At 36.6% G+C, this 27,986-nt stretch overlaps 1 protein-coding gene across 2 annotated transcripts; it reads right to left on the bottom strand.

The window, feature by feature from the left end:
• Window positions 1-987: 987 nt before the first annotated feature.
• On the bottom strand, window positions 988-27,863 carry ICE2 (interactor of little elongation complex ELL subunit 2). Of its 2 annotated transcripts, XM_086757532.1 has the most exons (15): window positions 27,780-27,863; window positions 26,691-26,795; window positions 23,797-24,067; window positions 22,506-22,625; window positions 21,422-21,556; window positions 20,939-21,055; window positions 19,261-19,420; window positions 17,064-17,248; window positions 15,605-16,562; window positions 13,391-13,569; window positions 11,785-11,914; window positions 5,641-5,725; window positions 5,498-5,548; window positions 5,146-5,404; window positions 988-2,730 (listed from the first exon to the last, which is right to left on the bottom strand). In XM_086757532.1, the coding sequence occupies exons 1-15, from the start codon at window positions 27,806-27,808 to the stop codon at window positions 2,539-2,541; spliced, it is 2,976 nt and encodes a 991-aa protein (XP_086613658.1). In that variant the 5' UTR covers window positions 27,809-27,863; the 3' UTR covers window positions 988-2,538. The 2 variants fall into 2 exon arrangements, with proteins under 2 accessions (XP_086613658.1, XP_086613657.1); XM_086757531.1 differs by lacking the exon at window positions 988-2,730 and having other exon boundaries at window positions 5,198-5,366; window positions 27,780-27,826.
• Between the last annotated feature and the right edge of the window lie 123 nt (window positions 27,864-27,986).

Here is a 27,986-nt window from a genome sequence, read left to right as displayed (position 1 = left end):
GTTCCTTCTTTCTCCTCCGCAGGTAACTGTCACTTCAGGAGCAGTCTATATAGAACCAGTGACCCAACAACTAATATCCAGCACAGTTTCTGGCTTCAGTGTAATCTTTCTTACCAATTATTTTGCTTAAACATTTTCTTCATTTCAAATTTCAGATGATACTGCCTGACATAAACATGCTATCCCTTTTCCCTTCAACTCTTATCATACTCCTTTTTAAATAGAATTTTATTTTAGATGCAAGAGTATACTGTAGTACTCCTGCCTGTTACATGTGAACAAAACTGAAGTCTTTCAAACAACTAACTAATCTAAGAGCAAATTACTTCAGTCCCACTTAATCCAAAAGAGAACAGACAAATAAAACATAATAGTGAATTAAAGAGCCATCTCATCTGTGGTATACAAACTCCAGTCTCCCTACCTATTCTAAACAGATAGATAGTATACAACTAGTATACTATCATTAGTAGTATACTTGGGTAGCATAATAGTATGCTATTAAGAGAAAGATTCAAGTCTTTCAGGCAGATAGACATAGGGGCAAGTAGACCATGCATTTCTAACATACAAAACTGCATCAAGAAACTGAATTTCATACAAGTCTGGAAAAACTTTTTATATATACAAACTCAAAACTGCTTTGAATCCCCACACAGAGTTAGTTATCTGGCAAAAAGTGACTCACACCTAAAATATTCCTAGCATGAGAGGTCACCAAGTGCAGTTAGGATTTTGTATCAGAACTACTCGTAGTTTGCAGAGTAGCTCTACGCTAGTTCAGCGTGGCATTAGCATATCACTGCAGCTAAAAGCATAAGCAGCCAAAAAAAAGAATAAACTAATACTACAAATATATCTAACTGTGGGGAAAAAAAAAATCAGAAAATGCTTTGTATTTCACAAAGAATACTTTTTAATATATATTCATCATTTAAGCCTGATTTAAAAAGAAGTCTTCAGGATTTTAAAACAGGTATACCCCAGTAAATGATTTAAATATTTTATTTTTACTTTCATAACATTAAAACATGTCATGTCAAGCCCCAGTGAGCAGAATAATGTTTGATCAGATGTGTGTACTTGGTAACTTCTTTAGTCCAAACAAAAGACCTGGAAGAACATCTTTAAGGCCTTTGTTTTTTGTGTTAGCAGTTTAAGCATGCATACAAACAGCTCTCCAGAACAAGATCCAAACACAAATTGGCTCAGATATTTTTAAACAGTTGTTTGTGTTGTTTAAAAGGCAAAAATGGGAAAGAATTTATTGGACTCATTCTTGCAGCTTTCAAGAACTCATGCACTCTTCTGAAAACAACACTCTTAATAAAGGAAAATATAGGCAAAAATCCAGAAAACACAAAACAAAAAGCGATGATGGAGAACATAATTTTCAAGCCTCAATTTCAAGGATTGTTTCTGTTGAAATTCTGCTTGACGAAACACTGAAAGTATGTACCATAAAATAGCCATAATGCAGAGAAACCTTCCCTCACAAGCAATTATGTTAGTTACAAACACATCACAGAATACAATGTGTTTATATACTAACATTCAAAACAACTTCAATTTTTCCACACAACTCTCATTCACTAGGAAACCTCCTGTCATCACATTGCTTGGCCATTTCATAGCCAGTAAGTATTCTCCTTTCCCAACTTCACTCTGTCAAGTTTGGCTCCAAATTTCAAGCAAACTGCTGATGTACAGCATAGTCTGGTGGGGTTTTTGGAATGATGACCAAGGCCTTGATCCCATCACTTGTTCCTCCAAGCAAGCCTTAATACCTCAAGTAAACACAACTGCATATCAGTGTGCAATCTGAGATGAGATTTAGGCTCTAGCCATTCACCAATACAGTAAATAACTGCAATATTAATTTTTAAAAGACATGCCAGAATCAAAAACATTCTTTTGGGGAAGCACAAGAAAAATACATTTTAACTGTTCTGCTGTACTCATAAGTTCCCTACTGCAACTTTATGGCACATACTATTCAAACAAACACAGCTTTTGTTCCCCAAACACCATTTGTTACACCATCCTATAAAGAAAATGTATTTTTGTAAGTAATTTAAAAACTGGTAGACACTGTGCATTAAAAGGACTAAGTCATTAAATCCATGTTGTTCCCGTTATGCACATTACACAAAGCAAAACATAATTTAAAAATATGTCCGAATAAAAACCTGTAGTGATTCTGGGAGAATTAAGAAAAGTTATTTTTCTTTTTGTTATGTGATATCAGATATTGCTGTCAACCACTGCTTCATTCTTCATAGTTTTTTTTTTTTTTTCACAAAAATCATGAGACCAACAGAAGATACTTTTGTCCCCTAACCTCAGCTACTGATGCTTGCTTTTTCTGCTCTGACTGAATTTGAGATTTTCATTTGACATGTGTCCATGGAGGTAAGAAAGGGTTAAGGGTTTATAGAATGTTTCAGCTATGGAACCATTTCCCCTGCTAGCTTGTTCTGGCTCCTTTGAAACTGTCCTTCTCCAGGCCATATTCATTACAGCATGGTTCAGCTATTCCTACTTCAGTTGCATTTTGTTGTACTTCTTTTTCCACTTTTTCTTCACCGTTCTTTGTTTGTAGTAATTCTTCTTCAGCTTGTTTGTAGCCACACCTTCATTTCTAACAGGCTTAGCTGGATTGCCTTTTGTTTCCGTAGCTACTGACTTTCCCTCATAGGGCGTGTCCAATTGTCCTTTTGTCCCAGTCATCTAGATACATATGAGGAGAGAATAAAAATAATCAAACAAACTAGAATTAATAATCTTAAGTCTGTATTAACCACAAACACATACAACTACCTTCACTCTACTTGTCATTCCAGCCAGACTCAGAGACTACATCTGGACCGGGCACAGCTGCTCTTCCTGCCACCAGCCGGATCTGACCAATCCTGCCTCTTTCTTGCCTACGTGGCCGGATTTCCTTCTGGCAGAAACTAAAGTGCATTAGGCAGTTAGGAACTGATGCACAACTCTGTTTTGCCCTCATATGAAGTCAGGATGTGGCTAAAACATAACTGGGCCTAAAAAGCATCTCACGGTCCACTAAGCTAGGCAGAGTTAGCCTGTGGCTTTTACACAATTGAGTAAATCTATGCTGAAGAAATATAATCCCTGAAAATGTTCTTACTTTTAGAGTCTTGTACTACCTGTTCAAAATCTTAGAGCTGAGAGTGGGATCTTTGGGAAATTTCCAAAGCATGATATGCATCACTTATTCACCAGCATAAATTACAAAGCAGGTTGGATTCCTAAAAAATTTCCACAAAATTTCCATTAAAAGTTTCTTTAGATGCAGACCAATTAATTCTTCTTCTCATAATAAACTCTATTCTGTTTTAAAAACAAAAAACAGATGCTAGTGACTTTTAGGCTACATTAATTTTTACTTATCCTAATGATGCCTGGAAGATCACATTCAAACATCTAAAACATTTTATTTCTTTATATTTAACTGCACTCTGAAGAAATGCAGAATATAAGTGCTGTATAAGGTTGCTCATTTTCAGTAAAATTTTATATTTATGTCTGAGATATGGAAATTGTGTTTTCTTAAATTAAGATATTCCCATGCCTCTAGACAAAGTATATGTGCCTCTATACAAAACAACATATTACTCTTAGTTTAGAAACAATATTGCATACATATTGTTACAAATGTTTCACTGTACAGGCAGGAGCATATCAATGAGAATTTTAGCTTCTATATGTCAGGGAAGCCACCTGAATTGCAATGAAAGTTTCCTCAAAGGTTCCTCAAAGGTTCAGAGCAACATGATCCACGGCAATTTGTCCAATTGAGATAATGTACTTTAGAGGGCCAAAAGGAAAGCTGCTTTTTTTTTTCAGCAGAGAATCACTCTTATCTCTACATGAGCTTCATTTAAAACTACAACCAATCAAGAACAGATCCAAGATATTCCACCCTAGCCGCTGAAATTGGGAATCATAAATTAATACAGGAAATATTTCAGGGCCTGAGGAAAGTGCTTAAACCTTCAGTAAAGAGTAATGTCATTTGGTTTTTTGTCTTGCCATACAATTATCTCACACCTAGTAATGTAAAAGCTCTGATAATTGTTTTTTTTTGTGTGTGTGTGTCTGATTTGCGTACAACCTCTCTTGTCCACATAAGATTTCTGGTATCAAATGTTACAGTTGAATGCTTGTTGCCATCTCCACAGGGCAAACACTCTCATCTGGATCCCTCTCCTCTACCTGACTACTTATTTTCACTAAGCTGGTTCAAATTCATGATCTTAGGCCTCCAAGACACATCAGTTTCTGATTAAATAGCCCAACAAGCTCAATAGTTTGAGACCTCGGGGAAAGATAGACGGATAAATGGAGATGAAGGTGGGATTGAAAAAACAGGAAACCAGGTTAAAAGGTCCTTCCTGAAATTGTTTGAAGAAAAAGTACATCAACAAAAAGCATCATCACAGAGGCAAAATTGGAAAAATCCCTAAAAATGCAAGTAATACATCTGCTTCAGCTGTACTGCAAGCGTATCAATGACAAAGCTTTTAATTAAGGGAAACGCTACATTCTTTTTGCCATTCAGAAGTATTATTAGCTCAAATTAAAGATGCCAGACTTTATTTTGAAAGAATTTTGCCATCAAATGGGGCAATAAAGTGCTCTTTTTAAAACAAAACAAAACACTTAATCTATCACAGAGAACTGCAAAAAGATCTCAATGGAACAGACTCTAACAGTAGAATCACGTTAACCTGATTTTACCTGTCTATAGCCGTGCTAATCATCTTTACTCCTGTTGTAATTAGAAAGAAAATTCTACAGCATGAGTCCTACAATTTGTTTAGGAGGCTCATCCTGCTGTGGAGATGCATCTTATAAAATATTTCATTTCCCTGTGTTAACAGCACAAAGAGCTTAAACGTTCTTCTCTATTGTAATGTTTAAAGCTAGGTGAGATGACCCTCATCTGAAGTATATTTCAGGAAAAAGGCATTCCTATTCTTGGTAGTCGATCCAGAACTCTATGTAGAGTCTCTCTGATCCCCACAGATGACAGATAAATATACTAGCTATACATCCAAGGGATTGAAACACATTATTTCAAAACTGCTAATGTGCTTTTCCATCAAGAGTGATATTGACCTTCTGTTTCCGCACGGCTTCCTGGGGTGCAGGCGGAAAGGTGCAAGGAACTCTTCCGTGATGCATGTGATAGGGCAAAGGGAGGCTGGGATCTAGTGGCACCCATGGGACTGAAAGAGTGGCAGGTACAGCAGGCAGATCACAATGAGCTTTATGTAAGTTATATGATGCTCTCGTTGACTTGTCAAGAGAACTCCTGTAGATTGCAACTGATGAATCTCCTGCAGCATGAGACAATAAATAAGAGCCCTCCTGCAAACTAAAAAGATAAAGTTCAAAATGAAAAATAGTATTTAAATGTTTTTGTTTCATTTGATCAGGATATCTACTAAGTTCTTAAGGGAGCACTTACTCAGACACTTTCTTCAAAATGTGATGAAGTATATTTAATGAATTTGCAGGCCTGCGAAATAGAAAAATTAGAAAAGTAGTAACTTGCAATGCTTGTTAGGGTTTCAAATTAATTGTTAAAAAACCCCTACTAAAAATACTCACTTAATCAATCCAAGTTTTTCTCTTAACGTCTCTGGAGAAATCTTTTCTAGCATAATAAGCTTTGACGTAAAAGCATCAATGCGTCCTGAAACATATTAACTCCATTAATGCACTAAAACCAAAAGAGAACAAAGGCAAAAACATAATTTGCAGACCTAATGCATTTCAAAAGGAATAAAAAATTTTGCTCTTTTACAGTGTAGAACAGTGAAAAGTATTCATCAATGTTGCACAATAATGGAAAGTAAAATGTATAGCTGCTTTAAGCACAGACATCTGTAGTTGGGCTGTCTTTCTAACTCTAGATGCCCATACTTCCAATGAGTCTTACATCTTGGGTGATATCTGGGATATATAGCCTCATTTTGCCATGGTCTTAACCTCATCAGTAAGTTTGTATCTTCTCAAGTTCTTTTGATCCTTATCACTCTGCTTCCTCACTGGACAGATCAAAGTTTATCTTTTACAACAAATTTACTTTTGAGTTTAATATACTTGTTTTTCTATTCTGATATGTTTTATGAACAATTGCATAATTTGATTTTCTGGGGATTTTGTACCTTCATCTCTTGATTTTTTTTCCCCCTTATCCAAAAAATTACAGTTTACAATTCAGTCCTTGTTCACAGCAAATCATTAAAGACTATTTGTCTTTGACATAGCTAGGAGCAACAATTCAAAGCTCTCCTCATCACATTTTAAAAATAAAGGCTGACAAGAACAGTTTAGCCCATGTGTTCACTTGATACGCAATGAAGATCATTAGCATAGCTTGTACACTGATGTGGTGACTGTGCCTTACCTTCACGTTCTCTCTCATGCTGAGGTTTTCCCACAAATCTGTTCTATTCCAGCTCCCACAAGGAGGATGAGGAAAAGGTACCATAACAAAATAGGACCAACTCAGTGGAATTTACTGCCTTACTACAAAGCCACTCTCATAGGAAGTGTAAATACTTCAATTGTATGGTTAAAACTGCTAAACCAAAGCATTTCACATTCCAAGCTAAACATTACTAGCAATTTATGTGATGTGTAAGAAGGTCAGGTAAGAACTCTCATTTTAACAAATTTAAAAAAAAATGCACCATAAGAACTCATTTCTTTGAAACACTGAACATTTGTTACTTTTCTTGATATCAGTATTTTTTGCAAGATTAAGCAGCTAGGTATAATATTCTGCAATACTGACTACAGGAAAAGAAACTTGAAGTAATTACCAAAAAAAAAAAAAAATTCTGCTTGTGTTCTCCATTACTTATCAGCCTCTCCTCAAATCAAACTTCTCAATTTCCAAACTCATTGACAGCACAGCTGGTAGAAAAATACCTATGAACTATTCATACCTAATTTTATTACTGTCTTACATTTGAGGAGTGACTAATGAAAACACTTGAGATTCAGTAAGTTACCCATACAGTAAGTACTTCTTTCCAATTAATTTTTCAAATTATCTTTATTTAAAGGCCAATATTATCCTATTCAAGTGAAGCTAAACTATTCTTTTTGCAGTAAGTTTTGCTTAGGCACTTAATGCAAATAAGTGACTAATAGCTGGGGTAAAAGGTTCTCATTAATCAGCAAAGCTTATCACAACTTTATTTACTGCTTAGATCAAGTACAAGTATCTTATTTGGGAAACACGTGACAGATTACTCCCTTTGCAGATGCAGGATTTCCTATCTGAGTAGCAAGGGAACTTAAATCAACAGCCAAGTGAGGTGCTCTACTAGCAAGAGGAAGATAGCAGTCTTAAGTTTGTTTGATAATATCTCTGCCTTTGTGCAAACCATCACTACCTTCTTTGACAACATACAAAACAAAAAATTCAACTTAGTATCACACATTGCAATTTTCGCAGGAATTCTTAGTTATACTTCTGCTTTCTTTCTCATCTCCTGAGCAAGCAGCACTGCTGAGTCACTGCACTGAGCTATGAGATTCCTCCCTCAGCCAGACAGGGCAATACAACACTGAAGAACAGCACCAGACAACTATGGGGCACAGACCAAGGTCCAAAGAACTTTCCATCCATACTTACTGGCAATAAAAAAGATTGTTGAGACAGTGAATTAAGTCTTTTCAAGATCCAAGAACTCCTAAGCAATTTCACACTGAGGTCTGCTACATGCTCAAAACATCGATTTTAGAGGCTTCACTTAAAAAACTATATAGTCTCAGGAGTGTCTGAACAAGCATGCAAGTTCTAGGTACTGTGTTAGTAACGGTAAGATCACAGTTTTCAGCTGTTCCATACTTTCACACTCATACTCTGCGGTAATTTTTAAAAAAGCAATAAGTCTATGGCTCTAGTATGGCTGATTTAAAAACACCTTTATTATAGGACATGGTATTTCACTTAAAATACTTCAAACTATAGCATGATCTGAGTCAAGTCTGCCTCTTTACTTACACCAAACACATGACAGCAGTAGTCTCACTTTCAGGTATCAGATTAATGTAGATCTGAAAAGGAGCACCTCTCCTGTGAGGACAGGCTGAGAGAGTTGGGGCTGTTCAGCCTGGAGAAGAGGAGGCTCTGGGGAGACCTTATAGTGGCCTTCCAGTACCTCAAGGGGGCCTACAGGAAAGATGGGGAGAGGCTGTTCAGTAGGGCCTGTAGTGACAGGATGAGGGGTAATGGTTTTAAAATAGAAGGAGGCAAATTCATACTTGATATAGGGAAAAAAATTTTTACAGAGAGGGTGGTGGGATCCTGGCCCAGGTTGCCCAGAGAGGTGGTGGATGCCCCATCCCTGGAAACATTCCAGGCCAGGTTGCACGGGGCTCTGAGCGACTGGTCTGGTTGGAGATGTCCCTGCTCCTTGTGGAGGGGTTGGACTGGATGGGCTTTGAAGGTCCCTTCCAGCCCAAACTAGTCTGAGATTCTAAAAAGAATGAGATATTCACCCCATTTTAAGTTGTCCACAATACAGGGATATTATCACCCTTAGAGAATTGTCCCTGGAGCTTCAGGACAAAGCTTTCTGCTGCTAAGAGCCATCTAACTAAATCAGGATACTTGCAACATTGTATTTTTCACAGCTCAGCAGAAATACAAACAGAAAGGCAGAATTTCACAGCTACTTCGCAATATTTCTCAACAGAGCAGAAAGAATCACCAAGTAGAATATGGTAACAGTTTCTTATTAAAAGCTGTGGCAGTTGCTCTTCAGTAAGATGGATAATTTACTTGCACCTGCTTTTTTTTTTTTTCACATACCTCTATTAGAAACTACATGGTGGTACCAAAAATCTGCAGTCCCCAATTTGCTTACCTGAATAAATCACATATTCTGTCAGTACCAAAAGTCGGTGATATGCTGACAGTCCAATTCCGAATCTGTAGCGTTTTGTTTGTTCGTTTGTTTTGGATTTGTCTGTTTGTTTTTTAAGTAATGGTGGGAGAGGCCCTGCCCCGCATGCTGGGAGCACTAATTGACTGTGTGGGACACTGACAACCCACAGTAATCCTGTGCCTCCTCGGAGCACACAAAAGAAGAACCCCTGTGGACCCCAGGGTTTGCTGCTGGAAGAAACGCATCCAAGAGCTGACAAACACACATCACTGGAATAACCAGTGTTTCTCAATCCCAACGACTTTTTCTCCCAAGCACACAGAGAGTGTGTCAGAGGCTAGGCCACTTAAGCCTGCCAGCCTAGGGCTCTGTGCCAGTTTCATGGCTCGGAGGTATCTAGGAAGGAGACTCAGGAACCTCCTTATCAGGAAGGGATGGCTGTTCATGCCAGAACAACTCCTGCAGCAGCAGCCTGCTTTCTCCTACGCTCCCGAGAGACTCTGTAAAACAGGGATGGTGGCTGGATGAGCTGTCTGCAAACTTCTGCGCACAAGGTTAAGTATCCCGTAACTGATGGAAGATTAGATAGATGTGCATTCTTTCAGTTTGTTTACTTTGTAAGCAGATCAGCCCTCTCTCTACAGTTTAACTATTTCCTCACACTGCTTGTGATTCTGGAAACATAATGAAAATGTTGATGAAATTTTCTAAATTTCAGTGCAATTCAGTATACTGTTCTGCTTGTTTAAAAAAAAAAAAAGAGAAGAAAAGCTTCAGTACTGTATGTTAAGATATAATTAGAAATGGAGAACTGTGTGCATAATTACCTCTCTGTGAGGATTTTTTTAGAGAAGGGAAAAACCACAGCAAATATTGCTTTTAACATTTAAATTTAGAAACAAAGTTTCCATTAAATAGGGACAGCAGATAAAGGCAGATGCAACTGGCAAAACTATCACCTCAAATATACTAGATTTCAGATAAACCTTATAATTCTATGATAGGATACAAAGTTTGTATGTAAAAATCAGAAAAGAGAGAACTCAGCCTTTCTAAACTAGTATTCTGATGTGAGCCACCAACAGCAAAAGTGTAATTTGGTGCACAAGCAGGAAGGTAAGGCAACCACAGGCCACAGCTGCTGCCATAACAACCATAAAAACAAGAGATTTTTTTTATACAACAGGAAAGCCAGGCAGTCCCCACTGCAGAACATTCATTCACTGTACAAACAGGCTTTCCCTCATCCCGTAGCAAATGCCAAATATTATCTAAAATGCATTTTGACTAACCACTTTACTGCTGATTTTCCCTTTTAAAACCTTATTAATTACAAGAGAATTGGTATCAGAGAGCTCTCCATATACTAAAAGAGTTGTTAAAATAATCTTGCCCCATTCTTTATATGCATCATTTTAATTTCCCTACAGAACATATGTATACTAATAGACATAAAACCTTCCCCGACGTTTAAAATGTCCTTGTACAAACTGTAATATAGCATTTTTTACAGGACATCTGTTAGTGTAACTTTCCTTAAAATGCTGCATTCCTAGTGTGCTTGGTTTATGTGATTTCTGATAAATGGTCTTTACAAGTAAGGCATTTTTCTGCTAACATTTCCATGCTTTTTATCCCTGCTTCATTGTCTTTTTATTTTCTATGCACTGAATTACAGCTGTCGTCTCCTCTATACAAGATTTGTAGTTTCCTCTGCTTCATTCTCACTGAATGTATGTTGGTTCGCATTTAGAGATTCTATTACATTATCTCTTGTTTCCATCTCCTGCATGATACAGGCAAGTACTCTCAAGACCACTGCTTTCATAGGGATGTCTCAAGTCATATCACATATTAGGCAATTAAATTTCATGGATCAGTTAGATATGGACAACGAAAAACCTGGAAAATGTGTTTGTTTAAGTAAGATCATTGAGGGTTCAGAACTCCTGAGGAATATCATAGCTATGGAAAGAAGTTTTCAATAAACTTATGCTACGATGTCTTTTTCTTCTTCTTGTTAGGAATTTGATTTCTGCTAAGCCAGAAAATTATTGCCAGTACTTTAGATACTAGACACATGTATATAGTTTTCAAAGCATGTAATTTCTCTTATTCTGAATGACAGAACTTGGTTTAGCCCTATCTTGCTTATTTTTCCTCATTCTCTTGTACCTTATCTGTCTACATGTTATCAGTGTAAAAACATCAACATCATTACCTGATTTCAAAGAAAAATAAGTAACATTAGACCTTCTCCCCTACTGCAAGCTCAAAGGCCAGGGTATCAGTATCCTCTGAACCACCCACCTGATCCTCTGTTCATCTTCTATTTTGTTATGTAAAACCAAATTTATTTAAAATTATTTCACAAAATTCTGAGACACATTTACAGCTCACATTTCATTAAAAAATATTTGTACTACTCTTGTGATAAGTTGTATATTGTATATGACTCACAAAAAAAAAAACAAAACCCCACCCAACTAAAAACTCTCCCCCCTCAAACCAAAGATACTTTAAGTCATGAAGACTACTAACTTCAGAGAACTAAATAAACACTTACAGATGTATTTGTCTTTGAAAGGCAAATAAATGCACTTCTTGAAAACAAAAGATTACCGGGTGCTATTAATCTAAAACCAAAGCCGAAATATTCTCATTCACCACCAACAGAAATTTTACACAAAGCACTTATTCAGGATAGAAGTGAACACTAAAATTAGAAAGTTTAAATATATAAGGACAGATGGAATACACCCTTAATAAATATTTTTATCTTCTGTTATTCTAAGAATATGCAGAAATACATGTTTCTTAAGCAAAAATTAACACATGAACTTACCAATATAAAATAAACATTCAGAATGCAACATACTCTCTGTCCACAACCGACATACTTCACTTTCTGTAAGAGCTTCGACACCATAATAGGCTTGATATTCTAGTTTTGGCAACAGGAATACTGGAGTAAGCTATAAAAGTGAAGAAATATGAAAAAATCAGCACTCACTGTCCAAAAAATGCCCACAAATGAACTACAATTTGTAGCTGATAACCACCATAGTCTTCCACGAGAGTTGAAGCAGTTAAGCCATTTTATAGATTTTGCGTGATGACTCACATTCTATGAAATCCACAGTACAAACCTCAGACTAAAAAGACTCAATATAGTAGAAGGTGAAATGAAAAACAAACAAACAAAAAAGCTCAGGCAAGCAAATAATAAAATTTTGTCGCCAAGTAATTTTTCCATGCCACTAAATGAATCTGAAGTTCACACTTCCGTGCTCTACTGCCCTCTGCAGGAATTTAAGGAAATAAATACATTATTATATTTCTGATTTGCTTATTATTAGTGGAATCCTGCCATTTATTCCCCTTGTAAGAATCTGACTTGAAATTAGAACCTAATGCTTGGGCTCTCATTTGAAACCAGAGGCTAGCCTTCGCATGTGTGACGATTTAGCATGTTAACACTAAGAGAAAATACAAGCTTCTTCCACCTGACAAATCACAGTTTAAATTTCAGTAGGAATTTTAAAAAATAAACAACAGTACTCAGTTTCTGATTAACAAACTAAGCAGCTATTCACAGGCATTTTTAAGCAGTGGATCCACAGCAAAGAGGTGGTATTTCTTCAAAATAAAATTCTGAGCATGGAATCTTAGCAAGTAAACAGAGTTACAAAGATCTATTTCCACTTCAACAAAGCATAAACACCTCACAAAATGCCTGCCCTCCATAATTCTGGTATTCTGGGGAGGGAGATACCACATCAAATTTGTTGAATGATTCAAAGGACTCTAGAAAATGTAATAAATTACTGAGGATTCCAGAAGAAAGCTTTCCTTCTCCTGATGTTATAAGGAATATTTGGATTACACTTGCATTTAAAGCATTTTATTCCTTACGACAAAGGATTTGCTGAGATGTCTACCATAGTCTTTTCAAACAGAATGACTAGGATCTCTTTTTATCTTTAAATGCGTCTTCTGTTGTTCATTCTAGCTCCTACTTCTCTGCTTAACTAGGTAAAAAAGTAAGGCTGAATCCTGCTTCAAAGTATTTATAATTAGGAACATTCTCAAAGCCTTGGGCCAAACCCCTAATTACTGCATTAACTCTTAAGAATAGTTCAAAAGACATTAGTTTACGTGAGTATAATTACCCATGCATATTACTGTAATGCAGCTGTAGTAAACAAATGCAGAATCGCACTTATCTTACAAACCAGTCAGTTTTAAAAATCACAAGTTATTCTTCCCTTTCTTCCTATAGCAAATAGTTACTTAGAGAAGACACGCACTGTAGAGTTATAATGAAATGTACTAATTGTCTGAGTGAAAACACAAATGGTATGAAGGACTGGGAATGCTAGAGATGCCAGTTGAGCACAACTGTTTAAAAAACCAAACCATATCAAAACAGCTAACCGCAAAATCCGTACCTTTGGGGCTTTCTTCTTTTTATGGTATCGTGGCAATGACTTCACTTTTTGCACACTGCAACGCACAAGTAACAACAGATCATCCAAACTGAACAGCTTATACACAAGGTTGCCATCCTGAGGTGCTTTATACTCTGAAGGGTCTTCTTCAAGCATCTGAAGTTCATTTGGCAGCTTTCCTATGTAAAATAAATAAAACAGAAAATTACAACCTTGCACATTCTTTACCATGAAGCTAATTAGCTTTTTTTTCTCTTGTTGTAGGTTTGTGGTGTGGTTTTTTCTTTTTCCTTTTTTTTAAATAGCATCTGTTTTATTTGCTAAGAATTTGGGGTGAAAACTGTCTCATTAGGCACAAGAAGTCACTTACGTATTAAAAAAAAATTTCAATTTGGAAAAACGACCACTATAAACTTTTAAAGAGTGTATTTTTAAATGTTCCCACATCCTTTATCTATCACTAGCTATCATCTAATAATTTCTTATACAAACAGAGCTGTGAGACTCCATTCTTGTACAAATGGCGTTTAAAGGCTGTTTTTTAAGCCACAGTCACTCAGCACAAAGGAGATAAAAATTTAATTTACAATGAATGTCCCCTGAGAGCTGCCATCCATTTATCAGTTACTGAAATAACTCAAGCCTCAGGTTTGGATGGTAGCATAAGCCTCTGTTCCAAACTGACTTCGCTTCAACTTGAGTTTCAATACTAGCGTATTCAAAAGCAACACTTATTAGATCTCCAAGTGCAGCTTTGAGGTAGGTTAACAAACATTCTTGCATCCCTTATGGATATTTTAACAAAACATTTGAAATAAACAAAAAAAGCCTCCAACTTGCTTAAGATTATTTACTGCAAATTTATCCAGTTCTGGTTTTTGTCTTGCTGATATGTGGAAATATGTATCAAAACCACAACTACAAAAAGGTATTGCTGTGGTGCTACGGATAAATACATTTAACATTCAATTTAGAGTTTATGTGCGTCTTTGAATAAATGTATGCTATGTGAGATACTACCATCCAAGTGAATGGAAATAATTTTAGATAGTAAACTATTTAACTTAGTTCTGGCTTTCTTCAAATAAAGACATGCATAAAGATTTATCAGCTTGCTATAGAACCTTCAACTGTAGAATTACGCTTTCTATTCTTTCCCAGTCACACTTCAGCATCTTGGCAATATTGGTTTCATTACTTCTATTACAAAAAAAAAGAAAAAAAAAAATCTATTATCAAACACCTGAATGCCATACCCTGGCTTTTTTAAGAAAAGGAGAAATAGAAACAGTACCATGCTGCTCAACCCTTCAAACTGAGGGAGAAGACATAGTCTTTTAGTGACAATTAAAAATTATTTAAATTTATAAAAATGTAGGAAGTGATAACACAATTTCAACTGAAACAGGGTAAGTTGTATTAACTGTTTCCACTACAGATTAAGTAACTAATTCCTATGTGCAAATGCACAGTTAGTCAGAAATTACCAGTGAAACATGTTGTAAACATTAGAAAATAAAACAGAAAATTACAAGCTTGCACATCCTTTACCATGAGGCTAATTAACTTTTTAACGTTGTACAGAGCTGAGAAGCAACTCAGGCATGTGAGAAAAACCTCAAAGTTCATGGTCCCTAGGATCTTCAAGACTTCTAGTTCTTGGGTTGAGGTCTGTGCGCATAGTAGGTTCAATTTCCAGATAAATGCCTGAAAACTTGGAGAGGTGGCTTGTAATGAGACCTCATTAGTCTTCTGGAACAGACTGCTAGGAGCTAAGAAACAGCATAATTTGATTTTCCTTCTACAGAAAACGTAAAATAAATCACTTTTTGATTGACAAGAAACTATTTTCACAGACCAGGCTACTCAAATACTTGAATTTCTGAGGAAAAGCAGCTCACGGCACTACCAAATGATTTCTTTTCCTCGCTTAAAAATCTTGTGTATAACAACTTTTTGATTCTCTAAAGTAAAATAATATTTCACATTCTGCTCTGTGGACAAACATCTCCCAAAATGCTTCCTTATGTGTGCAAGACAGTAATTCTCACACAGAGAAGGTATTGTTAAAAAAAAAAAAAGCCACATCTCTACATAAATGTAACAGAGATATTATTAGGATGTTCTTCAGACAAAGGAGTTAAAGTGTTTTTCTGTTCAATTTCGCTGAAAATTTGAAATTTTATTCCTTACAGAACAAACACAATTACTTACTTTTTGGTACTCCCTGAAAAAGCCAAGTCCAGGTGTTTCTAGATGAGCCGTTGGGATTTGAGGCAGGGGCCGGCAGAGTTTCTGTGCTGGAGGTCACCAATGGTTTTGGAGATTGAGGTCCATGGGCTGGTGTAGCCTCAGAATTATCACAGCTCACAACTGGGTGCTCATGACCTTTTTGGGATGGTGACTTGAGAAGTTCAGCTTGCATTTTCAAAATCTGCCCGACGGGATCAAATTCTTTGGACAACTTTCTTGCAGGCTTTCTGGAGGTACTTTTTACCTGATTCACGGTATCTGAACAATCAGTCATGCTTGCTGATGGAATGTGGGTGGGGGAAGGTGACTTGGCAGTCTCTGCTGAGGTATGAGAAACAGTGTTTGGTACAGGTGTTTTGCAACAATCAGTGTTTTTACATCCTGTATCAATTATCAAACGGTCTTCATCTGTGTCACTACTGCATAAAGAAGTGCAAGTCTTATTTTTTTGTGCAGCATCAGACTCTTTCTTGTCTCTAACAGTATTAGTCAGAGCATTTACTTTTGTTTCATTGTCCAGTACTTCTTTGGTTATGACATGCTGTGCTTTGTTCAGTCCTACCTCCTCTGCATTAAAGCTTTTATGAGATGAATTTTCTTCAGAGCTGAAGCACAGAATGCCATCTAACGATGGAAGCTGCATGCTCGCACATGCTGAAACTCCTTGCTGAGAAATCATGTTTTTCCCTTCTTCATTTCCACTGTTTATGGTGGATGTATTTTTTTTGCCCATTTTTAGGCCCTGTGATAAAACTTTAGCAGTGTTACTAACTGTAGGAAAAGCACTTTCCATTTTAGAAGTTCTTGAGAGCTTGACAGATGCTCCAAAAGTTTCCAGTTCTGTAACATCATCATCAAAGTCCATCCCTGTGTCATCTGGGAGAGGAATCTTCCTGCACTGGTAGGTATCAGAAGACATCTTAACATAGGGAGGAAAAAACAGTAATATTAGAAAAAATAATAAAACAAACTAATAAATAGAATGCGTTAATCACAAACGAGACATTGTCAAATTGAAAACATGAAAAATGTTCTACTATCCATATTTTGACTACTGGGACAGAGGGACAGTAATTGAAAAAAAAAAATTCCTGTGTTCAACATGGAATAACTTAAGTCCTAGGAGTTGAAAGGCCTTTCAAAAGAAAAATAAAGTTCACAGAACTTCTACCACTTAAATAAACTGATCAAAATACATTTAATGGAGTAAACATTAAAGCTGAGATGCCAAGGTAACAGAACCATTTAAAGGAACTAGACGGACATTTTAAAACATAGGGTCTGTAACTCAGCAGTACAAAAACTACCAACAGGAAACCTAAACTTTCCTTCATTACCAACGAACAAGTACTTTAGGAATTATAACACAGGTTTTTGGGTTTGGTTTTTTTTGTTTTTAAGAAATGGTGAAGCTACATACATCCCACTGAAACAGGTTGTCCTCAGCTGGTTTGTCCATCGATACATCAGAAACCGAAACGTAAGATTTTTTAGTTGCTAGGAAGTCCATTGGAATTTCATGGAAGATTTGGTTCCTCTCTCTTACTGTCATTTCCTTTCTCAGCAGAGGTGAATCAACATAAACCACTTTAGCTAGTTTGCTGCCTTTTCAAGAACGGAAAGAGATTGAGTACATATTAAATGAAGGAAAAAAGATTGTTATATAATTTGAATAATAAATCTTACAACTTTCAATTATGGTCAAATCCATTCCACATTCACACTAGAAGAAATGAAATACTATCCTCGCATTCATTAACAACAGAACATAAAGATATGTCCAGATACAGTGTGAATTATTAGGATCCTGCACCAGCAGTACACACCACGTTAACAGTCAATCCTATTTTAAATGCAGTTCTAAATAGAGAATTCGTAAAATAAGAATTTAGGATCCATCATTCCTTATACAGCACTTTATCATCAAACGCATTCTGTTTCGCAAAAGGATCTTTTTTCTTCCTTTAATGAACCTCAGATTATTTTCTTTTAAATTCTCATTGCCCAAAAGTGATGGCTGCAGTTTCTATTTCTTCTAATCAGTAACTATGTCTGAGCTTTGCTGCCCTACTCTTTTGTTTACACTTTAATACACTTACATATCTGTCATCCATAGATCCGTCCAAAAATAACAGCGAACCCCTGACCAATATTACATAGAAAGCAAAGGCATATGGTGAACATCTTATCACTGCTTTAGAAAAAAATACATCTGTGAGTGAAAAAAACACAATTAATGTAAGACGTGCGTTACAGGGAAGGTGGAAAAGGAAGGAGAAACCCTTCAAGAAACACTAGATATTGCTAACATATTCTGAATGCCCTTTAGGTGTTAACTTTGATTCTAAAAATTAAGTTTAAAAACTGCAAAGCTGACATAAAAGGAGTCAGGCATATTTTTACACATCAAGTTATTTTATTTCACACAGGAAAGTGCAAAACGTGTAAGATTTGCAGATATATCATAGATTCTTTACCACTATCCAGAAGTCTGCTCTAAAAATTTGTGTGAAATGTACACAACATGGACGCCCCAAGACAATAATCATTATAAATACTCATAATGAAAAAAACCCTAGTGTATTAAAAAAATAAATAAATAAAAGAAGGTAATGAGAGAAAAATCTATATTCAAATTCCTGATGGAGTGCTTGACAAATAAAGTGTAGCATTCAGATGAGTTAATCAGTTTATTCAAGATATCTTTTGTTGCAGTTGGGACAAGTGATCTCCATGGGCATTCATCAACTATTCATTATTCTGTGATGTCAATAGGTCCTTTTAATTCCAGAAAATGTTTGCTCTTTTTTCATAAACCTTCAGAATTTATCTTTTTTAGCTTACTGAAATCAGTTCACTTGATAATTTTAACAGCTTCATGCAGTTTTCTCTCCAAGGAGTAGAGCTTACAGTACTGAAATGTAAAAGAACATTTAAATGATTTCTTTTTTTTTTTTTCCTCCAAGTGGAAAATAGCTGTATGTCCAAATTCAATGTTAATGGTGATACCTCTAGAGGTTGTTACTATTTTCAGTAACAAGGTGGAACAAGGTGTAGAAAACTAGGAAATGAGCTTGCTATCAGCTTTCCTCCTTGAAAACACAGAACAAACTATCGCAACAGATTTTTTTTAAAGTTTATTTTTATGATAACTTGAATTAAACTAAACATGTTTCTTTACAAAACAAAGGTGTCTGACTCCTTACCGGATGACAGCTGAAAACAATTAAATTCAGATTTTTGCCCTTTAAGATGTGTGAACTAAATAAGTCAAATTTTATTACTATTTAATTCCTTAAATTAAAAACATGGAAGTACGTAAGAGAAACTGTTTTCTTATATCTGCACTCTAGAGTGCTGCTCCTTCAAAAAAGTTAAAATCTGAGCTTATAATTATGATTTTCATTAAATTTAGCTTCTTTCTTTTTTTTAAACAAAACCAAGATTCAACTATGTATTATTCTGTGAACTAAACCAGACTACCTTCTACCTTCCCACAGCTGGTTTTACTGAATTTTCTAATTTCCTGTTCTTCAGTCTGCTTGAAATGGATTACAAGAATATATAAAGGACTTAATGTACAAAACCATAATTTTTATGACAAAAACATACTTTACCCGTATCAGGGATCATTTTAATGCAAACTGGAATTTCCCATTGCTCCTTGTAGTTTAGTCCATGATTATTCAGTAAAGTAAATAATGACTGATTACTTAAAACAACTTGAGGACAGTATTTCAAAGCAAGTTTTTCTGCATTTGAATCTGAACTAACATCCTAAACAGAAAAAAAAGTTAAATTTGTAAAGTTTTAAAAATAATACATACATAAATTAAAATTCATAAGAAAAACCACAAACACAAACATGGATTAACCCCCGCCCAAAAAAGCTCAAATACCACCACAGTGCCAGGCTTCAGAATCAAATGAAAAAGCAAAAAGTTCTCCTGAAGATTTTTGGCTAAATCTTATGCATCCATCTTGCAGTGTGAGAAAATATATCTTCTTAACTTGTATCTTTCAGTTCATTCCTAATAATTTGAATAGGTTGGATAGGAATTTGGATGACAGTGAAATATGGGAGTGCATTGCAGGAAAAAAAACAACCAACCAGATTCACTCAGACAGATATTACAGATCTTCTTATGAGTTGAGTAACAGCACAATAAAGACACGTAACATTAAAGTATGGTTAAAATTGCACAGTTGTTCAAATACAGATTACATACATAGAATCTTAAAACAAATATAAAACCACAAACAATACGAATTCAGAATTGAAAGGACAGAATTATTAAACATTCTGAGTACAGGTTTCCAGGAAGAGAGGAGGCTGGGAATGCTCACGAGGTGTGAGGTGGACATGAGGGACTAAGAAGATAATGGAAGCCTAGAAACACTGAAGACCACGAGAGATAAATAAGATCTAGCTATGTTCTTTTTTCTGCCACCTGAGACATCATCAGAAATATTCTCTCTTTATAGCTGTCACATCACTTGAGGCATGCATCATTCTCCTGTGTTACCTCTGCTACTTTCTTAAGCAAAACTGTCTGGGCAATCACAGTGCCTCTGTTGGAAGTTTGGGTTTTGATATGTGAAAAAACTCCTTAAATTAGTGGATAACAAATTATCTGGATTAAACTGTCAAAAAAAAAAAAAAAGTTCTAGAGAATGAAAAACTCATTGATTTCCTCTGTGGAAGAACACAAACAGACACATCAGACATTTAACAGTAAGCTAGAACGGAATCTAAAAATTGATCAACTCAGAAAGGGAGTTTATGCTGCTTAGCAAAAGAAATCCCCAGGGCAAACTAACCTAATGGACTTTTCAGAAAACTAGACAGTGTAAAGTATTTCTTCTTACTCTCAGGACTTCTTTCTTAAATCAGAAGCCTTTACACCTATATGCGTTCTTACGTATGCATACACACTCACAGACACAGAAATTAGAAATAGCTTAGAAAACGAACAACACTGTAATAAGCAATTCTACCTACATTTCACAGACAGTGTGTTCCGATTTAAGGAGCTCTCTAACGTTTCGCTAAAGGAACAGAGGAAGTCCCTTCCAGAGGCACTAGGTCCAAAAGGTAACAACCCAACTTTTGAAGAGGGCAGTGCGATTGCTCTAAATGAAACACTAAAAATGATACAGTACACGTTCCTATGCTACAAGACGTGTAAGACTGGGAAAAAAATACGAAGAAACTTAATGCTGCCACATTAAAAGGACCAAATCACTTTTCTCTATCAAGTATGCCTTAAAAGTTACAATAAAAAGGTTACTTACATTGTGCATAACAGAAGCCTTTTTTTCTGGAGTTATAATAGATGTAACAGTTTTATAATCTGTGGGCAGCTGAACAGGCATGGTAGGGAAATCTGTTTTACCACGTCTTGCCGTACCCTTCAGGAAATCAAGCAGTAGCAAAAAATAGCTTTAACTGATATCATGCTGACCCAGCATTGCACTTCTTCTAATGAAAAATATTAAGAATTTATGCAAGTGCATTATAAGGTTAGTTTATGTTAAAAAAAAATACTATTAATGTAGTCTTTATTGCAAACATACAGTGAAGGGTGTTAACAGCCTTACTATCAAAATCATTTCATTACTGTCTTCATTAACTATTTTAATTCTAAATTACAACCCTTAACTCAAGCACTGAATAATACTTGTAAAAAACCGTGAAACCTTGCATAACGCAATCCAGATGTAACTCTACTTATGTGAAAATAACACCAAAACCAATATGTCTATGCAAAATATTACCACTGCAAGAAGATTTTTTTCCAGCCTAAAGGTTAACTGCGTATGAAACTTTCCTCCCATGATACTCATGATCTCCTGAAGCGTGTAAAACTCAGGACACCTTTGCACATGTCCAATACAAGCACGTAGTAATTCCTAACATAAAAAGAAAAAACAGACACAAGTGTAACATATAAAATTACAAAGTCAATCCTGATTTTTAGAAAAAAAAGCAAGATTTTTGTCCTCACGTGTGCCCAAAACATATTTAAACATGAGAAGAAATTTATCTTGTGCATGAAAAAGCACGTAATAAAAATTATTACGGTGAAAAGGAAGCAATCCTTCTGAATTTAACTAAACACTCTACTCTCTAATAAATACATTTATTTTTCTGGTTTTTTTTCTTTTTTTTCTGTAAAATTACGTGATACAGCACTTAATAGAAAAGATTGAAATTTTAACAGAAAATATACAAGTAGGCCATTTCAATTAGGGCAAGACACTGTAAGGAAAACAAGCAAGACCAAGTCAACTCATTGATAGTAAAGTTTAATGAACCTGTATTCTGGAATTCTTTTCTAGAATATCTCCTATTAAACCAAGAATGATATCTAAAGTTGCATTCATGTTTGATTGTAGAATCATCAAAGTGGATATTTAACACAGCATGAACTTGCAGATGATTATGATTAAAACCTGAGTAATCTCTGATTAACGTGACTGTGTAACATGCTACTGTGGAAGAAAGCTTAACTTTCTGTCCAGTAGTGTATATCGAGGAGCAGGTTGTTAATGTAAATACACACCTAAAACGTTGTTTCTCCCTTCCTAAATATAAAAATGTCATTTACTTCACTGATAACTAAATCTTTGTACAGTATTGTACTGAATGACCTCACTTATATCATATCTTCTTGGCTACAATAAACTGCAGGCCAAGCCATGCTGCACAGCATAAGGGAAGTGGCAACTTCTCATGTCTCATCCCAACGCAGAGTCAGCAGAAGTTCAGGGAACACCAGGTCCCACGAGCAGTGCCTACATATCTTAATCACGATTCCAACGTGATTATTCAAGAAGAAAAGAAATTAAAAGTAATTACCTCAGTGTAACGTAATGCATCTTCTGAGATGGTATCATAATCTTGGGCACAGCTCTTTGCAGCGTTTTGGGCAAATTTCATAAATTCTGCAATTTCCTTGTTTACTACTTCTTTCATTTGCTGGGGGAAATGAAAAAAAAAAATCTATTTTTTAAGACAGAATTGAATCTTGTAGGCTAGGTATGTAACCAGCAAAATTTCCAGAGGTAGTAATGGTACGAGAGGGGGCACAAATTCTCCTTGCTGCTCAATTTGGCAAGTCTTTGCATATGTTCAGAGTTTCACTTAAGTAAAAATACTTTTTGCAAGGCCCGTTTTCTTAAAAAAAAAATTCCAAAACAACAAAACACCACCCCACCCCCCAACAAACAGCAGGCTTCTTTTTATCATACACTGGTGGTTTACAAAAAGAAAGGTTACAAAACATTGTTGGAGTAGGTTTATACGACAAGAGTAACCAGAACACCTGAGCTCAGACTGCATAAGCTTACATTATATCTAACAATAATGCAGTGGGTACAGATTTGCCTGAGAATGATTCCCACTGTTACAGCATAAAACAAAGGAAATAGCATTAACAAGGAAGCCCAGGAAACCAAATGCAATGGCTCAGAAACATTTGCTGATTAATTACATTATACAGGCTTCAATCAAAAAGATACTTGCAAGCAACGTGAGACAGAGCATTTCACTATCTAAACAGCATTGCTGAGACCAAGCAGCAAGTGTGAACGTGTGCCTTTCTACTCCCATAAGGGCTGATACCGCAAGCACAGAGGGTCAGCACACAGATCCTGTCACACGCTAATGAAGAAAGTTCCCCTGACAGGGTGCTGCCAAAGATCACATTGAAATGCATCCATCTCCGAACATTGTAAAGACTGCTACACACCATTATGAAATGCTAAAATCACAGTAAGGTCAACTTTTCCATCTCCAAAAAGAAAGCAGGGTTTTTGGGCGGCTGGATGGGTGTTTGATGAGCTATCAAAGATCTACACTTACCATCAGTTGTCTAGACTACTACTAAAAAAACCAAACCAAACCAAAAATTCCACAAAAACCCCACTCACTTTCAAGGAAATAACGAAAACCATACTTAATTTACATTAACAATGTTATCCTGAATACTTTAAACCTTTACTGCCATCCATAATACTATGTTAAAACGAAATTATGACAAATGTAATTTAAAAACATTTCTGCTACATTTTCCTTAACTTTATAACAACAACAACAAAAAAACCCGACTCTCTGTATGATGTTCATATGTACATATATGCACACTTACCAGATATGTGAATAATTCTCTTTGGTGACTTCCTGCATTAACCTGAAAATGGTTTATTTTTTTTGAGTACTTAGTCATCAGATACAAATATGTTTTCTGCTCCTTCTCAGTCAAACAAGAGGTAAATGGATAGGGGAGTCTAGGTTCTGGAAAAGGATGATCGTCTGTTGTGCTTTCAGCCTCCACCTCAACTGGATCTGCAGCCTGCATGCTACAAGTCTGTGTCTTTTCTGAAGACTTTGCTGATGCCTCCACACTTTTCTTCGCCTCTCTGAAAGAAAAGTAATAAATGAAAGAACTTAAAGTTTTCACATAAATATTAATATTTGTTAGAATTAATAAAGGCATTCATACAAGTCTAAACTTCACATCCAGCAAAATGCACTGTCTCACTGTTCCAATTCCTAGTCTATGTCATAGGAATTTCCTTACTCTGAAACGTCGCCTTGACAATCACACTAACCCTTAGTACCAATAGCAGGTTTGTCACTCATTCAAAGAGTGAAAAACCTCAACTTTTTTTTTAAAACAAGATTGTGTAAATATTAGTCTGTATACTTAATATTGAGGTGACAAGCTAAATATTAACCTCTGATTCTTTTTTTTTTCTGGAAACATCCACTATTAATTAAAAGATGAAGAGGAGTCTCAACGTTTCGTCATTCACTGATGGCCCATGTTCAGAAACAGTCTGCACTCAGAAAGGTCTAACTTATGGGTCAAAGTTATGACAGTAAAGGAGAAAGCCTTAACTAGAAAAAGCCTTTCTTTTCACTGTAAAAGAACTAAATGAAAACTACTTAATTGTAGCAATAGAAATTCCAGATTTCAACGAAGAAATTCCTAGAAACAGAGTACACAATTCAAGAGTTTCTACTCTAAACAATGCTGAAATCAGTTGCCAAAAGTAATATTGGGCTAAGGCAAGGGGTGTAGCTGCCCTAGTGTCAAAACCACAACACCTAGCAACAACAAAAAAGTACCATTATAAAGCTGGTTCTTAAAACAACTCCAGTATGTGAAGGCCATCTTACACCTGCTCTATTTAAAACAACTGTTCTTAAGAGAGAAAATACGAACCTAATGAACATTAACTGCTGATCTTGGAAAAAACATATTTTTAAGACATGATTTCAGCAGTAGAAAACATTTCAAGTGTTGTTCAAACCCAGCAGTATCACGTCCGCAGTTCTTAACAATACTTCACAGCTGTCTCTCTGAATATGAGAATGTGTCCTCCTTGTGGCATAAACTGGCAAATTTAATTAAGCTGCAGCAGCGACAAGATGCTGACTCAGATATGCCAATGTAAGAACATCAAGAAATTCTAGCAGCTTAAATTGACTATATTCAGCACTGAATGAAATGGCAGCACATCAAGATATTTTCACTATGCAGTGCTGCCACAGTCTTCATCAGGGTGTAAACCAAAATAATCTGACAGAGCTTTTCTGTCCATATTTACAGCATGATACTTTATTTGAGCTGACGGCTTAAATTTTTCCCCTTCATTTTATCAGCAACCTGCCTTCACAGCTTCTACAGTGAGAGAACATACACTTTAGTAAACACGTATCGGAAACCCCCTATATAAAAATTGACAAATTACCTCCAGTTTTTACTTTCAGATTTGCCCCAACAGGTCCCATTTCTCTTCCTCTTGACTACAGCCACACAAGCCAGTTCCATCAATTTCTCAATGCTTCAGGTTGCAATCTCTCTTGTGGCTATAAACCCACTTCTACCATACACAAACGAACACAATCCCACTCTTGAGAGCAGTCATGTCTACTCCAGAAATCCTTTTTCTACACCATCTAAAAGAAGAGTCCTACAGAAATATCCAGTGTACCCAGTAGCAAGCTGTGAGGGCTGTGCTCATCTCCACCAATTCAAACAAAGTTACTCCAACGGAGATGAGCCATGTGATACAGACAGGTATTCCTCTCAAATACATGTTCTTAGTGTCAGTTCATAAAAATACAGTAATTCCACTTTACAACAAATTATTTCTCCACATGTCGAACTCCCCACTTCAAGCACAGTAGCTACGTCGGTCTCTTATCCACATTCTTTGTCGTATGAACGTTCATCCACCATGAAACACTTGTCATTTGTACCTTCTTACCAGCTTAATGACTTCCTAAAAAAACTAATAGCATAAATACAGTCCTCCAACTTCTGAAATCCAGCAGCATCAGCTCTGCTTTTCATTACGCAAAAAAAAATGTTGATTCTACTTCCTCAGCTTAAGAAATTTAAAAAAGACATCAAAACTGCACAACCAATACTACCTGCACCACCTGTGTTCCCATAATTTCACTTCCTATTCTTCAGCAAACACTATACGGTTTCTTCATTACTCAAAGAATTAATTGCATCTCCACTGCACCTAAGACACTGCTGGATCTAAATAAACTGTGTTGGCTATTTCCAAAAGACACAAGTAAAAAGGATTTAAATGTACGCTACCATCAGCCTTCTACAAAGTGAGAAGATGTGGACAGACACCAAGATATTAATTTCTAAAAAGAACTAAGTCTGGTTCATGGCTCACAGGATCCTTATTGTGACCAGTTAAGAGTGTGGGTGAAACTTCATCCCTCTTCAGTACATAAAAGAAAGCAAAAAACAACAATCACCACCCGTAAAAAACAACCCAAACTCCATCCTCAAACCCACCAAATACCATACCACTCTCCAAAAGACACATAAGACCAGAGGTCCCACCATAGACTTTTCCTGCTTTCTTTTTACCTCACAATAGGTAAAGCAAGGAGTACGTAACAAACCCTTGTATACTGGATAACACGGTGCTTTCCCCCAAAACAGTAAGAGTAGATATCAACAGGATGATGACAAACAGCACAAAATTATAAAATAACAGACTATACCTGTTTGATAAATGCCATAGTTCAGAGAGGCTAGGAGCCAATGAATATTTTTCATATATTTCACGTGAGAAAAATACTTCGCTGCCATTTTTTGGTGAAATATCCCTGATGATAAAAAAAAAACAAAAAAACAAGAACATCGCAATACGCACAAAATTAAAGGCCACATCTGTCCCTGAGAAACAAAGAACAGCATTATTTATATTTTTTAAAAAAAGTCTATCTACACAGTGCTTCTACATTCCCTCTTTATTGAAGTGATACACATACCAATTCCCTATGGGATTCCAAAAGTAAAATACAGTGTTCGTTACAGTCCAAAAAGGACAATTTCCCTAATACAGGCTATAAATTCTAGATATGGTAAGAGAAAGTCTAATGGAGCTACACGCTTTCAGATGTTCATTAACCAAAACTGAACATTGGGTTGAACTTGTTGGAGGAATTTTGAGAAAAATACAACAACTTTGTTCTTATTTTTTTCAGAAAAGAGATATTTTGTCTTCTACACAGACTCTATCTTTTAAATGCCCTTTTTTTCCCTCCTTAATATAGCCGTTCTAGCATACAGGCTTTATACAATGCCAATCTTCCCAAACTATTCTGAAAGGCATGAGAAAAGATTTATTTCTGCCTCCCTCACAAATAAACTGATTCAAAACCAACTCACCTCTCTAAGCTTAAAAAGCCGAATTACTGCTTTATAGGGCTTTTTGTATTAAAAACAAGAACATCACTGCCCCAAATCCATACCGTGGAAGTGTACTACTAAATTGTTTCTCATTAGTGAGCATACATAAACACACATGACAACTTTTCCTCGGGGCACTCGCTGCTTCCCCTTCTCCCTGAAAGAACGACAGAAAATGGCGACCCCCGCCCCCAAACAGCGACGGGGCGGAGCCAGGCGGGGGCGGGAACCCAGGACCGCTCCGCTCCCCCGGGCGCATGCGGATCCGGCTGCGCAGCGGGCTGGGCTGGGCTGGGAGGGGCGGCGCGGCGGCGCGGCGCTGCGCGGAGTGAGGAGGCTTCTTACCACTCTCCCGCCGCGCCCTGCTAGGTTCGGGGGAGAGGGGGAAGCGTACTCACCAGGTCAGCAGCTGCCCTTTGGCCGCCATCTTGTCGAGCCCCTCGGGGAAATTACTCGCCCGTTTCTCGTCTCTCTCCCGCGTGAGCCCGCCTCACGGCATCGGCCAGTCAGCGCGGCGCAGCGCCCGGCGCGTGCGGGTCAGGTGTTCTGAGCCAGCCAATGGCAACACGGGCTCGAGCAGCTGCGGGAGGGGCTGCGGCGGCCAT

Source organism: Chlamydotis macqueenii, chromosome 12 (assembly GCF_036417535.1).
Source record: "Chlamydotis macqueenii isolate bChlMac1 chromosome 12, bChlMac1.mat, whole genome shotgun sequence".
In the NCBI taxonomy this organism is placed as follows: Eukaryota; Metazoa; Chordata; class Aves; order Otidiformes; family Otididae; genus Chlamydotis; species Chlamydotis macqueenii.
This window is presented reverse-complemented; position numbering and strand designations above follow the sequence as displayed.